We start from the raw sequence: 15,226 nt of genomic DNA on the forward strand, positions 1-15,226 counted from the left end.
GAAAAGACGGAGGCTAATACTCACGGGTTTGAGCTAGTCCGGGGAGAAACGTCATTATCATACCTGGGATTCGTTTACGATACGTTGGCGATATCGAAAACTAGCGACTCTGCCGCGGTTCTGGTGCAAATGATTATTGACGGTCTTCGAGAAATTGGAATATACTTATTAAGAATGAACGCTTGGACGTAACTCCGGTGTGTTTCAAAACGCTTAACGGTGATTTAATTCCAACTCTTAAATACTATGAACGAGTTAAATACCTAGGAATTGATTTTAAGGATGAGATAGTCCTTGATAAATTCACCGTCTTGAAATCTGTGTCCTAAAATTTAGATATGTTGACAACTACTCCGCTGCTACAACCAAGTCAGAAGTATGGCCAACGGTTGTTTATCCATTACAAAATGCTCCGTTGAAGAACTTGACAAAACAATTCTTGAAGGACTTAGGTGTCTTTATTCGTCGTGCGGTGAAACCTATAATCATGATTCCTAATGATAGTCCGGATTCTATACATGATCTACTCTCCACGACGACTTAGGGGGCCTAGGAATAGTCGTGGGAGGTCAACCTCCAACATTACAGCATCGCCATGAAGTTGACCAGCATTGATGACCCAGTCCTACAGGCCGGTTGGGACTTCGATGCGGAACGTTTGTAGTGACTGGAGAAGCTCCATATTCAAACCAGCCCAACGGAGACCGTACCTTCTTCACAGAGACTAAGATAACTGTTACGAAAAAACGCTTTCGAGGAATGGTCGAACCTTCCAAGCAAGGGTCTTGGCGTTGCGCAATTTGCCGAGTATCCATAAGCTAATGTGTGAATGACGACCTGAAAGAAAGGGAATTTCTTCATCTCAATGTAGTTCCGCGATCAAAATGAACCCAAACTGCTGCGCCACTCGGAGAACGAAAAGTCGTTATCCCAACTTCAAGAAGAAAGAAACGCTTTGTCACGTACTTCAGGACTGTCCCATGTATTCTAACGAGTTGGTCATAGCGAGACCCAAACGAGTGGTGAATTTGATCGGAGAGACCTATCTATTCTCTAGACTTGAAGTCTATAAGGAGGCTCATTGCAGGTATGAGAACCGAAGTAACAAGTGAGCGGATTTAGTGATTATCGATCGATAATTTCAATTCCTACGAACAGATCCCACGCAGCCAAATACCAAAACGCCACATGGGTATATAATCACAGTTCGAGTTGAGCAATACGTGGACCAATCTAACCTTGTTAACAGAGAAAAAAGGGCTATATGGATACAACACACGCGTATTTTCGTGAAAAGTAGTTGAATAGGGACTTGGCAGTGCTACGTCACAGTTTTTTTCAATAGTTTTTATCGTGGGGATAAAAATATGTCCACAATGGCGGCCATGGCCAAAGCTACGGAGTGCCAAGTCTCTATTGGGAACTTTTGGCCTATATGTAGGAGTTTGCGGTACTATCACTTCTTTTGTTGTGGATTCTATTCTAAAATTCAAATTAACAAGAACATTTATTAATGACGTCGCAACATCAGTCTTGCGTGACTCGATTAGTTTAATTAATTTTCGGTTATTCTCATACACTTAAATAAATTATGAATTTCATTTCCAATGATAAATTTTCTTGCCTAAAAGAATATAATAATTTAAACACAATTTTATAATGCTATTTGATAACTTAACGGTACACTGTGCGGAAGCAATCAATGCTATATACATAGTAACTTCTGCAGTTAATCCAAAATATTGATTATTTGGTTATTATTTTAATCTACTAAGAGTAGAAGCTATATGAATCTTAAAAATTAGAATTTCGGAAGATTATTTACAATAATGTAATAACTCTGCTTTGACTTGTTTATTTAAATAAAAAGATAATCTGCGGAAGCTATTCTTAAATTTTAATGTTTTTTACGCATTTGAAAAACACAGTGAGTATTACCAACCTTTCACTAACTCTTTCGAACAGAGTTCTTACGAAATTCCGCAAATGCCCTTCAATTGTTATGTTTCCAGAGGAATCGTCATATTCAGTCCAAAGATAAACCTGGAACACATGGATATACTAGATTGATCGGATTGTTTTGATTAGTACACTTTGTTAAAAATTAAAATTTAAAATAGGGTAAATTAGCGGTGGACAAATTATTGGTCTTTACTAGATGGCGGTCTCGACATTCATTTATCTTGAAAGTTTAAATATAAAATCTCATAATAGAAATTAACTTATATGAAAAGGGCGATCTCGACCTTCAAAATGTCAATCTCTTAAATTGTGAATTTGGGCACCCCTGGTGGAAATTAAAATAGTTAATTTTGTTTTTTAATTTTTAACGAGTTTATATTTTTCTAATTTTTTTACTTTTATAAGGATTGCAGTGGTAAAAGAAAATAATTTTTAATTGATGGTAAATTACCACTATCACCATCACATTTCTTAATTTAAAATTAAGTCTATGGGTATAACAATTAATTTTTTAAGCGCATGTGTATAAATGTTAAACTTACATTTGTAGCGCTATATTTAATAAATGATCTTTCCACCGCCATTGCTGATCGTGTCTTATTAGGTTTCTCGCAGCTGGACAATCGATCACGTCTGCCGTTAACAAGTATTTAGAAATAATGTTCTTGTGCTTTATTTTCAAACAATTTTTATGGTCGTCCTACGCTTCATCAAAATATTGTTTGAAAATGGATTCTTTGTTGACACAGGTAATCAATTTATTGAAAAAAAGGTGTCGGTTTTATGTTCAACGCGGTCAATTTATATTTTGACGTTCGTGTTTAGTTTCATTAGAAGAAAATAAGAAATGTCAATTTCCAACGACTAAAAAAAATTATTTTTATTTTCTTACACGATAACAATACTGATCCAGCTTTAGCCGTGTCCAGCAGCAAGCGATGATATAATTCGTTCCGTAAGGTTTGATTGCTTGAAAACTTTCAAATAAAAGTCCCCGAGCATTGTCTATTGCCAAGTTTTGGGGGCCAGGACAGGACACGGTTTTCAACGATAAAAATACTAATGATCTAGATAAAGTGGTCGCTCTGAACTAATAATTAGATTTCAATTTTGTGAAATATTTTGTCTAACACTAATAGGAAGTAAAACAAAGCCTGATAAAAAATATGATTTCAATAAAACTATTATCGAATTTAAAAATTAATTTTAAAGTAACGCTTTTATTCATAATAACATAAATGGATTACTTGTCAACATTGTTTTTAAATAAAATATAACCGAGGTAATGTTTCTACGTAAATTAACTGGATAATTTTCCTTTGTGAGCTTGAATTGAATATTTTTATGTTGAGAGATAATTGTTTTGCGTGTGTGCTTTTATTTATGTCGACTCACTCCATCTACATAACCAAAGACGAAGAACGGGTAAGAACTCGACACGCGAAAAAATGTTAGGGCCGCGAGAGGCGCTGCTAGTTTATTTGGTGCTGCGCTTGCACTGCACCCTCCTTCTTTCTCCTCTCTAGTCAATTTCGCATTTTTCAGTGTCGACTCACGTGGGCGAGGGGTCCTCCACTTCAAGGAATCATGTACAGGCCCTGATTCCCTTATTCCGAATCACAGGAATCCGGGCGGGAATCTGAAATTTTTCCGGAATCAAAGAATCATCTTCGGATCTGGAATCATAACCGAATCATGGAATCTTACAGGGTATCAAATTCAAATCATTGAATCATCTCAGGAATTTGGAATCATTCCAGAATCGTGGAATCACCTCAGGAATCAAACTCTATAGTAATGGAATTTTTTGCGGTTAATCATGGAGGATATAAATCAGAATCGCCCCGCTCGATCGCGCCACTGAATCTTTGCTTCTTCGTCTATTTTTGTGATTATTATATTAAATTGTGGTTATTTGGAATCTTCGCAGAATCTTGAAATCAATCAGAATCAACGGTTTTTTGAAGGAATCCATGAAAGAATCAGAATAGAATCTTGGAATCAAGGAATGAAATGGAATAAATGATTTTTGGAATCAACGAGAATAAACTCTTAGATTCCGAATCTTGTACGCTTTTTCTTAAGTGGCGGACCCCTCGCACGTGGGTCGGGGAAATCCCACACGTTTAAGCTAAGGCTTAACAATTTGACTTGAATAAACAATGAATTGTAAAGTTTTACGTCTATGACTTGACAGTGAATGAAGCTCCTTGGATCTTTATTAATGCAGTATGAGCTAATTCCAAAAATCGTCTACCAACACGCGCTCCGACTACTTTTTAGGGTAACTGGCGCGAGCCCCCGCTAACTTCTGTTAAACCTGATGGAAGAAATATGAAATTCGTTGATCTAGCATAAATATGGAAGTCATGGTATGTATAAAGTAGTATCGCTCCGTATACCTTTAAGCTATGGTCGCCATAGTTATTTTCAATGGGAAAATATACATACCGTGTTGTCAAAACCATTTTCGGTTGCCGTGGCAAAAATAATGCCCATTTCAACTTTTCCCTTGGTGAAATTTCATGTTACCATAAGGTCTACATACCCACCTAGTTTCAACAAAATCGGTGATAATCACCTCGGGTAGTCTCCAGGGCCGTCTTAAGACCTTTTGGGGCCATAAGCTAAATTATTTCTTAAGAGCTTTGCGATCCCCACGGTCAGCCTTTGTATGTCCGTTGTCTAAATTCAACTACGCAAAAATCAAACCAAAGCTTTTAATTTCAAAAGTATAACATAGTCCTACTGAAAATAAGATTTTTACTGACAGTGACTCGCTGTTAGGTTTTAGAAATTGTAGGTACCTTATGATGCGCGATGTGGCGATGAGCCAATTACTTTAGACGTAACTAAAAGATACCTAATATTAAATGAGTATAAATAATATTTAATTAACTAATCCCTTATCCCTAGAGTAGAGGCGGTATGGATGGCCTTTCCGGGGCCCCCAAACTGGCTGGAGGCCCTGGGCTGTAGCCCACTTAGCCCATGCCTTAAGACGGCCCTGGTAGTCTCCTCATAAGCTTAAATCTGGGGTTGTTTTGGCCCATGTTCTACAATCCATTCAATTTGTTACGTCAATTTTCTGAAAAATCGAAGCTGTAACCATCACCGCTGAAATCGAAGCTCTCTCCAACGGCTCCGAGAGCCGTAGCTGTATGACACCATCCTTTAAATTTACCAATTTAGCAAAATAAACAGAATTATGTGTATCAGGACTAAAGTTCAATTGTTAGTGTCAGCAGACTTCCATGCATATTTTAATATACTTGAATTTAAAAAAAATTAAAGCTTTGATTACATTTCTTGACAAAGTTTGCAAATTAGAAACAATTATATTTATTTTAAATTATTACCTTTCAAGGATACCGTTAGAAGTAAATAAATAGAACAGGAAGAGTCCCATTATCTTCCTCTTGCAAAACGGTTAGTATACCTAAGCTGTCTTGAAGCTTAATACTAACAGGAGATATTAACTTGCAACATTTACTTTTGGTATCGTGATTAACGCTAGATTTAAAAAAAAATTGAACAGTTTATAAGTGATTTTTGCGTGAAAGAATGACAAGCTTCTGGCTTAAAGAACCATAAACCTATTAACCCAAAAGCGGCAATGAGAAATGCTGCTTTTTTTCGTGAATAATGGACATTATTTGACTTCTCCGGGGGTAACTTCGCTCGCATATGCCACCCTTGATCTTCCTTAAATCTCACGATGGCTTCTCTAGCTCCCTTCCAAGAGTTGGGGCCATCAATTCTATAATGGTAGGCGAGGGCTGGACCCTCGAGACAAGCCCTAAATAATTTTTGATCTTTAAAGAAAAGTCGGAGAAGTTTCGGCCTGCAACCAATTTCTTCGGCAAGTCCCTCCATATAAGGAAAAGCGTCAATGTACGTCGGAAAACGGTGATTTGGACCCAACATCATATTCAGGTTTTTTTCGTTAGTTTGCGTCTGTTCTACCATTTTGCCCATCGACGGTAATTGTATTCTTCCGCTAAATACACCCGCGACGTATCTCGCTTGAAGCTCAAACAACACCGAATTCGAGAACGAATTACTGTCGGCCAATCCAACGAAAGCCAAAGAGTGTTGAGGCATAAGATTAAGCGGGAAGATCATTTTGTATATGATGTTGATTTCTTTTTTCAAGTCGATAACCGATTCGAGAAATGGACACGATGGTTGGAATCCTGTACCGTAGATGATGGTGTCGATGGCTTCGGGGAGGCATTCTCCTTCCAAACGGACGGAGTTGTCATTTAAAGACTCAACATTTCCTACTAATTTGACTCTTCCGGTGAGCAGTGAGTAGGAGATGATGTCATTGGCGACGGGGTAGTGTTGCAAGAAACGTGCTTTGGGAGAAATGCCGTAAAATTGGTGATCGAAACGATAGTTGCAAATATCTTCCAACATGCTGGTCAACGAGTCGTACGATTTAAACTTGTTCATAAATTGCATGTTCCATCTAGTCAGGTTTGTGTCCCAAGGTGTACCGTATTTCTGTTGTCTAGGTAATATCCAGTACGTGGTTCTAGCTGATAATAGAACCTGAAAAAACAAAACAAGTATTGATAAATTATCTGCTTCAATTACATAAGCTTATCATCACGCCAGGTTGTCCCAAGTAAAGGTCTGGCAAAAGCCCTTTGTTAAAGGCATTCCCCATCCGAGGAAAATGTACCATCTTAAATTTATACTCCAAATGTATTGGTTAGGTAAAAACTGTGTAAATGCCTCGTTAATCGCGTTTCAGACCTCAAAAGGTTTAAAAATATTCCATGGGAAAAGTAGTTTTTGCTTCTAATAGTCAACTTTAGGTTCCGATTCAATCTTTTATCGTTATTTCACGAAAGTAAATTAGAATTTTAACTATGAAAGCGTTTCAAGTTTCAACTAAGCCTTGGCGCATTTTGATACTTATGGTTTATACTCGTAATCATTGATTGATACCCAGATTCAAAACAATGAAATAAAGCATCTAGTAATGGTAGCAGGTAAGGTTGATTTCAAGTATAGAAGGTCAAATTTAAAGATCTGCGTCCCCAAAAAAAAGGATACATTTTGTTACATTTCTGTTTCAAGGAATAAGCGTGATTATATTTAAGTTTAAAGATCTATTTGTTATAATATATAGTTACAAGCTATTCAGCTCTAGTCATTAAAAGTGTAACAATTATTTACATTTATCTTAATCCATTTCGAGAGCGGTGAGCGGGGCTACCAACACAATCTACGGTAATTCTTATATACTACACTCTTAAAAATAAAGGTGTTTAAGGGTGTTATAATGGTTTGAAAAGGGTGTGAAAATGGTGTATAGCCTATTGTTAAGGAATGAATAAAGTCTCCAAAGGGTGTTATAAAGGAGTGAGATGGGTTTAAACACCATTATTACACCTTTGTGGGAGTTTCACTACACCCTTTAGGGCAAACGTAAGGTGTTAAAAGAGAATATAACAAAGATGTTTTATCTTACAAAAAAGGTGTTTAGGGACACCTTTAAAAGCGCCCTTGTAAAGGATTACCTCTACACCCTATACTACGAGTATTGAAACAAATTGTATTAAAAGCACCTTTTAGGAAGGTGTAGTTACTCTTTTTAAACTGTTAAAAACACCCTTTTGATGATCGAATAGACACCCATAAATGATTAGATTACACGGTTAATGTTCTAATTAACACCTTTTAAGATCTGAATTAACACCTCTCGGGATCCAAATTAACACCAATTTGCCAAAGTGTTAATACGCCTTTATAAGAGTTAAATCACACCTTTAAGAGTGTAAATAAGCCCTTTTGTTAGAGTAAAATCACACGTTTAAAAGTGTTAATACGAATTTTTTAAGAGTTAAATAGCACCTTTGAAAGTGATAATACGCTCTTTTCAAGAGTTAAGCAGCATCTTTAAAGGTGTTAATAGGCCCTTTGGTTAGAATTAAATAGCACCTTTGAAAGTGTTAATACGCCCTTTTTAAGAGTTAAAACACATCTTTCAAAGTGTTAATAAGCCCTTTTTAAGAGTTAAATAACACCTTTAACAGTGTAAATACGCCTTTTTAAGAGTTAAAACACATCTATCAAAGTGTTAATAAGCCCTTTTTAAAAGTTAAAGAACAGCTTTAAAAGTGTTAATAGGCCTTTTAAAGAGTTAAAACACATCTTTAAAAGTGTTAATAAGCCCTTTTAAGAGTTAAATAACACTTTTAAAAGTGTTAATGCACCCTTGTTAAGAATTAAATCCCACCTTTAAACGTGTTAATACGCCCATTTGTCACACATTTAATACTACACGTTTAAGCACATCGTTAACTAGGGATTTTTCATATTTATTTATTAACTAAAACGTGGTGTAAGTGTTTACCATTTTACACGGTTAGGTGTAGTTAATCCCAATAAGGGTTTTTCTAGAAAGATAACGTTTCTGTCAAAATTGGATTAAATGACAATCAAAAAAATTGCACATATCTAGCTTTATAATGTGCATATTCATTAACGCATACCGTGCCAAATTGTTTAATTGCGTGTTTAAAATATATGTATTATATTTAAATATATATGTTTTGTAAATATTTGTGAATAATTATCTGTTTTTAAATGTTATTGGAATTTCAATGTATCTTATTGTTTAATTTGCTTATTGGTATAAGTGTTAAAATTTCTATAAAATGCGAATTAAAGAAGAAACAAGTTGGCAAGCCAAAATATACCTCTCCTCGGAAGTATGGTCCCTAGTGGTATTAATTTCTCGATACGACCCCCAAAGATATCTCCGCAATTAGTTATTTAGGAAAAACGTATTCTCGGTTCAAACCCTGCCCGGTATAAAATTTTAATTTTAATTTAAATAATTGAGACGAAACAATCGAGTTTAATTTATTCAGAATATTATAAATTAAGTAGTTACAACAGCGAGTTAGATTCACTAAAACAATGCACAATTGAATTTAACCCTTTTTACAGTACATGTTTATCAGTTGAATATAATACTAAGCAAATTTTAATGAAAGAAACATCTACAGATGGTATTTGTATTTTTCTCGCTTACGAAATACTTGCCGCATCTTTAACGCTCATTTTATTTCAACTTCCAGTTGACGTTGTGACACATACCGCATGAAAAAGACCAATGCCGTCCAATTTCCAATATCATATAATGACTCGCACACCCAAGAAATCATTGACTGCGTTAGAAATCGTAGATATCCAAATATCCACACCAAATATATTTACAAGAAGCAAAAACCTTACCATCAACAAAGCACAGAGAGCCACTTGACTAACCGCCAGCTCTTAAAGCAATTAACGTTAAATTATCTCTTTAGAATTAACACAACTATATATAGGTCGTTAAATAACAAAAAAAACTAACAAAGTGGACCACCCACAGGGTCTACCCTTTAACCCTCTAATCTCGGCTGACTGCGCTAAAACAAGATTTAACCTTTAAAAAAAACCTGATAAGGCCTTCATAAATTCATTAATAAAAAAAGACTTTATTACCTATTATGCTTACGATGCCTGTCTTAATTTCAGTGAATCTAAGCAGCTATCGGTGGTTCTGTGGTAGAGCGCTCGACTGCCAAGCCAAATGGTCTGGGTTCGAAACCTGGGTGGCGCATTTGTTTTTAATCAATAGAGAAACGCTAAATTAGAATTTCTTCAATGCAATAATTTCAATTTCAATTCTATTTCAATTAAACCAAAATTTCGTACTCTATTAAATACGCTTCCGATAAAGCTGAAGGTCTAATTTTCAATCATGCGTAACCAGTGTCGGTGGTTCTGTGGTAGAACGTCCGCCTGTCAATCAGGAAGTCTCGGGTTCAAATCCCGCCCGATTCGCAAATTGATACTAAGACGAATACCGTGTACAACTGGTGGAAACCCTGCCATTGGACGTTGAGAGGTAGCATTAAACTCAGCACTCGGTCCGTCCCAAAGTCATTAAGAAGAAGTTGGAGAGAAAACGCCCATATAAACACAACAGACTCAAAATGCACAACCATCAGAACACAAACACCACAAATTCAACACTCACAACCTACGCATAAACATTACAAAAACGTAATACACCAAACCGTCACGACGGTGAGCGAAAAAACACCATCCAAACCAAACCGCAAATGCATTCGTTAACGCTCACCGTCACACGGTGGTTTTGCCAACCCTTTGAGAAACTGCGTACGCAGTGATTACACTTTGCACCGAAAATGCGAACGCGTTCGCAGGCCTGGCAGGCCTGACAGACCCACAGACCCACAGACAGACACGCTGGTTGTATAACCCCTCCTAGGGGACTTTGTCCCCTCGGAGAGGTAAAAATGACCATTAAATATCATGTTTTTGATTGATAGTGACCCCTATTATCACGTTAAGTCGAAAGTTTCTGTCCAACCTGGGCTTTAGTGTCATTTTTGTGTTACTGTTTTGATAATCTACAACGCCTGGGCCAATTTCCCCATTGCGCAAAGCGTATCAACATCCGTGAATTCTATATAACAGAGCTGGTCCGAGATGGTCAGCCATTACGCCTCAAGTAATATCTTCATCGTGGGTGATTAGTTAAATAAAATACGATAAAGATATTTTTTGTGCTTAAGCTATCAATAAGTTTTTTATACATATTTTATCTCTCCGTCATTCGGTTTTTTAACAGATAATAATACTTTTTTTACACGTTTGGTTTTCGGTATAAAACACCATGGCATTATTGTTCTTTGACGTAGTGTTATTTACGTCGTAGGTGTAGCCGGTTCGTTGAAGAATTGCTTTAGTAATACTGAAATTTATAAAAATTGTCTCGATCACGGCAAGTGCTGTAAATTTTAACACTTTCTTCATTGAAAACCACTTCTTCGAATTAGTTTAATTGAGACCATGTGAAATGAAAAATTATATATTAATTTAAAAATAAATATCAATTTGTATTCAACTACACTAGTTTTTTGTGTTTTCACTGTTTCTATTGGTAAAATAGTATTTATTAGAAACCAATTTCTTTAACAATTTTTTAATGGTGTTTTTCAAACCAATAAAAGGTGTTATTGAACACTTTAATATGGCATACTAAAACCATTACAATTGTTAGTGAGCTATTAGGTGCAATGTACCTTTTAAAAGGTCATTTAAACAGATTTATAGGTTAATTTATTTATTAATGGTGTGCTTTTACTTTGTAAGGGCATATTTACACCTTTAAAACAGTGATTTTACTCCTTAAATAGGCATATTTATAAATCTAAAGGTGTAACTAAAGTCTTACCAAGTGCAATTTGTCTGTTTTAAAGTGAGCATTTACACCTTTAAAAGAGTGATTTTACTTTTTAAAAGAACCTAATTACACCCCTGTAGGTGCGATTCAAATCTTATCAGGTGCAATTGTTATCTTTTAAAATGCGCATCTACGCCTTTTAAAGTGTGATTGTACACTTTAAAATGGCGTATTTAAACCTCTAAAGGTGAGATGTAACTCTTACCAGGTGCAATTTACACCTTTAAAAGTGTAAATTTATTATTTAAAGGTGTTCTATAACTCTTTAAAAGGGTTTTGAACTCCTTCACTGGTTTGATTTTACTCTTTAATAGGCGTATTGCCACCTTTAAAGGCATGATTTAATGCTTGAAGGTGCAAAATGACTCTTTAAGGGTGTATTTCGTATCCCGAAAGGGTGTACATTAATTATTTGGAAGGTGTCATATTTGTGGCGAAGAAAAAGGTGTTATGAAGCACCCGTATTTTTAAGAGTGTAGTAAATAGTTTTTTATCTCTAGACCAATCAGCTAGTTTGAACTCTGACCTACTACTGAAAAGGTGAAGGGGATGGTTACACCATCTATCCAATGTTTACAAACACAACACATACGATCACGAAAACGTTCGTAAAATAACAATAGACAAGTTAAGCCAGCCCTCGAAAACGTGAACAAGGGAATGTAAACTGTACATAGTAAAGATACGTCTACGCCCCTAAAAGTTGCCTCTGCACGTTTTCTAGCGCTTGCTTAACCTGATTATTAATCAATATTACGAAAGCCATTTTCGTCTCTAAAAATAACCTCAAAGATTTCATTACTGGTAGAGTTAAGACTATACGACTCCCTTTTAGATCTAGAAGACACTATTGATACCCCTTTTTTATACTTAAAAGAAATATTATGTTTTTCACCTCCTTTGTAGAAAATTCCCTAAGTAATTGCGCTGACAAAATTAGAACGGCAGTGAAAATTAAATAAAAAAATTCGCTATTTGATGAAGCCTTTATTATTTATTAGTGGTTAATTTTTTCACATCGTTATACTGATCTGCCTAATTTGGATAACACATTACTACTTTCCTTTCAGTTTAAGTAATTTTTTATGATAATCCTTTAGGCCCTTCATGCCACGCGAGCCAACAGCTCCCTACACTAACTATTACCGTTAACCTTAATACATTTTTATGGAAGTCTCATTTAAATTGTTTTTTTTCTCGCGTTTACAAACTGTGTTCCCTCCCAGGGAACAGTTTTAATTTGCTGTGCGATTAAGAAGTCGATAGCTAAGCTACTACCAGCTTACGTAAGTCGCGATTGGGGGGAAATGTCCTGTAGCGCACTCTTCTTTAATGTTGGAAATATTTCGTTAGTTGAAATTTTATATTTTCATTGTAATATTTGAATGACCATAGGATATGAGAATACTTCTTGGTCTTACTTTTTTGGCAGTGTTAGAACATTCAACGGCGATGTCACAAGCAGAATTTCCGAATCCAACGACGAGGACACTTTTGTCTTTGAAGTCCTCTGGCTTCCGGTATTGCTGAGAATGAAGCTGTTGACCCTGGAAGACATCTTGACCTGGGAAATTGGGAATGTTGGGAACGCAATGGTGTCCGTTGCACACTATGACGAAATCGAAGGTCCTGTCCGTAACTAGCCCTGATTGCAGTTCTTCTATTTCTAGCACCCATTTCGTGTCATCTATCGAATCCCTTTCAATCTGAAAATAATCCAATATTGGTCAGAAATTAAATATAACTAAAAAACTTAGTTTTATTTCGGACTTTGAACGTTTAAGAGTCACCTAAAGCGATTGCCAGAGAAACTGGATTTATTATAGTTTAGTGCAAGCGATTTGTAAGAAATCTTTTGTCTACAACTCGTCTTAATATACAATTAATAATAATATTTAATTTTGATAAAGAAAAACTGATTCAATAACTAACCTTAGAAACGGATGTTAAAAAAATCGCTCAGGAAGCAGTTAGAAATTGTAATGAACTTTGAAAAGGAAGGATTACTGAAATGACGGCAGTGAAATAAGATACTAATCTAATATAACCATTTCCAAAAATAATTGTATTCGTAACTGCGTAAAAGATGCCCTTTCTAAAATTGTAATATACTTTTTATTTTTAAACGATTATCTTCAAGATTAAAACTACAAAATTGGCAATTTAAATACATTTAGCTCGCGACAAAACCATTACATTTTTGGATCCAATCCATTACATTTTTGGATCCAATGAGCATATTTTTATTTCTTTTTTAAAATGCAGTAAAATTATCGGTAGCAAAATTTGTTTTCAAATCGGGGGATATTATTTATATTTCCAGTCATCAAGGCATCCAGAATGAAAAATCGTAGTAATGTCTATTTGTAGTACAACAATTTTTTTATATATATTCTAACTTATGTCGTATATATAATGGGCAACATATCAAAGAAAATGTATTCTTTAAATGACTGAAAAATATTTGGTAAAAACTTGCAATATTGTATATTTTTTACAAACAAAATAAACAAATGAAACTTAAACTTACTGACAACACTTTGTGATGGAATTTTATTTTTTGCAAAAGATCGAAGTGTTGAGCGTATTGATGACAATACTCGACAAACTGGTTATTCGGCATAAACGTTCCGAATTCCCTGGGGGCTGGAAAGTCACTGTAAGACGACATCTCTTTGCTGGTGTTCATGACGACACCGCGAAACACGGTGGCCCGGTCCGGACAGTCCTCTTCCACGTAATTCCAGAGGCCACCTATGAAACCAGTCATTTCGAAACATATTGGCTCCAATCCTTCTTCCAAGCAAGATTTAATTGCCGGCAGACCACTGGTACCCGCACCAATAATCGCGACGCTCTTCATTTTACTTTCCAAAAATACGAGCGTTCCTTACTACCACGGAAATAAAATCGCTATGAGGCACAAAATATTTAACAGTCTGTATTAAATTGATAAAAGTTAAAGCGCTAATAATATCACAAGGTCGGAGGCGTAATCTACTATTGTGAGATTCTTTTATAAGAACAAATCCGAAATATTCAATATCGCTGATAAGTTTCGCCACGCCGACTTTCTCTTTATCGGGACATTTTATAGATATAAAGACGAAAGAATGCTTCGCGAATCTCGTATATACGTGTACGCTTTTGCAAGTTCAATATTTAAAATCCTCTACACTACTGCTCTCCGATATTCTCTCTTTTAAATTATTTCATCAATAACCTTTATTTCAGTAAATATCCCTTATTGATTTTATCCGTCACATACGTCAAAGATGATATTAAAATACAGAAGCCACACTGTGGCAAAAATATTAGCTTACTTTGAATACTATGCTAGCATTTGTTTTCATCTTCAAAGAGTCATATGATGGGTTAAAGTTTCGTGCTGTTTCGTTAAGTAAACCATTACAACGTTTAGGTCTTTTTTCCATATTCTTATTATTATTATTATACGGGGTGTTTCAGGGAAGTCTGGCTTAAATTTACAGGCGTGTTTTGGGTAACAAGGAGTGAAAAAGGTCCTAAGAAACGTTTTCCTAAATTGAACCGTAAACAAGTAATTGGCCATCAAAAATCGGCCTCCAAAACGTCGAAAAAGTAAAAAATGTGCAGTTTCTATTATTCCTGGGACCCAATTCTTTCCTTTTACTAAGCATGTGGTTTTTTATCGAAAAAGATAAGAAAACGATAACTAGTATCAAAACTTTGTTTTTAATTGAAGGAAGTATTCTACGTGTAGAAATTAACAATAACAAGGTGTTTCCGAGTGACCACGTCAATTGATAAAAGTTACTTATTGAATTTCGTTTTTTTCTTCGAATGCCATAAGTACAAATTTAACTGAATTACAACAAATGCACACAATGATCACCTGGGGCACACGAAAATCATTCTTGAACCCGTTCGAAGATTCTATACTAACAATGCGTCATACTTGACGACCAGAATGTTCAGCTCTCCTCACTTCTAGACAACAAGCCC

The 15,226-nt window shown here is 35.5% G+C and overlaps 1 protein-coding gene across 2 annotated transcripts; it reads right to left on the reverse strand.

The window, feature by feature from the left end:
* Positions 1–5,194: 5,194 nt before the first annotated feature.
* Positions 5,195–14,638, reverse strand: LOC149940479 (flavin-containing monooxygenase 5-like). 2 transcript variants are annotated; one of them, XM_090177665.1, is made up of 4 exons: positions 14,566–14,638; positions 13,773–14,135; positions 12,664–12,948; positions 5,195–6,519 (listed from the first exon to the last, which is right to left on the reverse strand). In XM_090177665.1, exons 2-4 carry the CDS (start codon positions 14,103–14,105, stop codon positions 5,482–5,484), a joined length of 1,656 nt encoding a protein of 551 aa, XP_090033791.1. In that variant the 5' UTR covers positions 14,106–14,135; positions 14,566–14,638; the 3' UTR covers positions 5,195–5,481. The 2 variants fall into 2 exon arrangements, with proteins under 2 accessions (XP_090033791.1, XP_090033792.1); XM_090177666.1 differs by lacking the exon at positions 14,566–14,638 and having other exon boundaries at positions 13,773–14,331.
* Between the last annotated feature and the right edge of the window lie 588 nt (positions 14,639–15,226).

This window comes from Leiobunum rupestre, chromosome 6, assembly GCF_980474605.1.
Source record: "Leiobunum rupestre chromosome 6, qqLeiRupe1.1.hap1, whole genome shotgun sequence".
In the NCBI taxonomy this organism is placed as follows: domain Eukaryota; kingdom Metazoa; phylum Arthropoda; class Arachnida; order Opiliones; family Sclerosomatidae; genus Leiobunum; species Leiobunum rupestre.

What these genes read in the sequence shown, in the direction of transcription:
- LOC149940479 (XM_090177665.1), bottom strand. Translation starts at nt 14,105, where the DNA reads ATGAAGAGCGTCGCGATTATTGGTGCGGGTACCAGTGGTCTGCCGGCA. An exon ending in TCCATCACAAAGTGTTGTCA is followed by an intron (nt 12,949 to 13,772) that starts GTAAGTTTAAGT and finishes GATTATTTTCAG; the next exon opens with ATTGAAAGGGATTCGATAGA. An exon ending in GTTCTAACACTGCCAAAAAA is followed by an intron (nt 6,520 to 12,663) that starts GTAAGACCAAGA and finishes TTGTTTTTTCAG; the next exon opens with GTTCTATTATCAGCTAGAAC.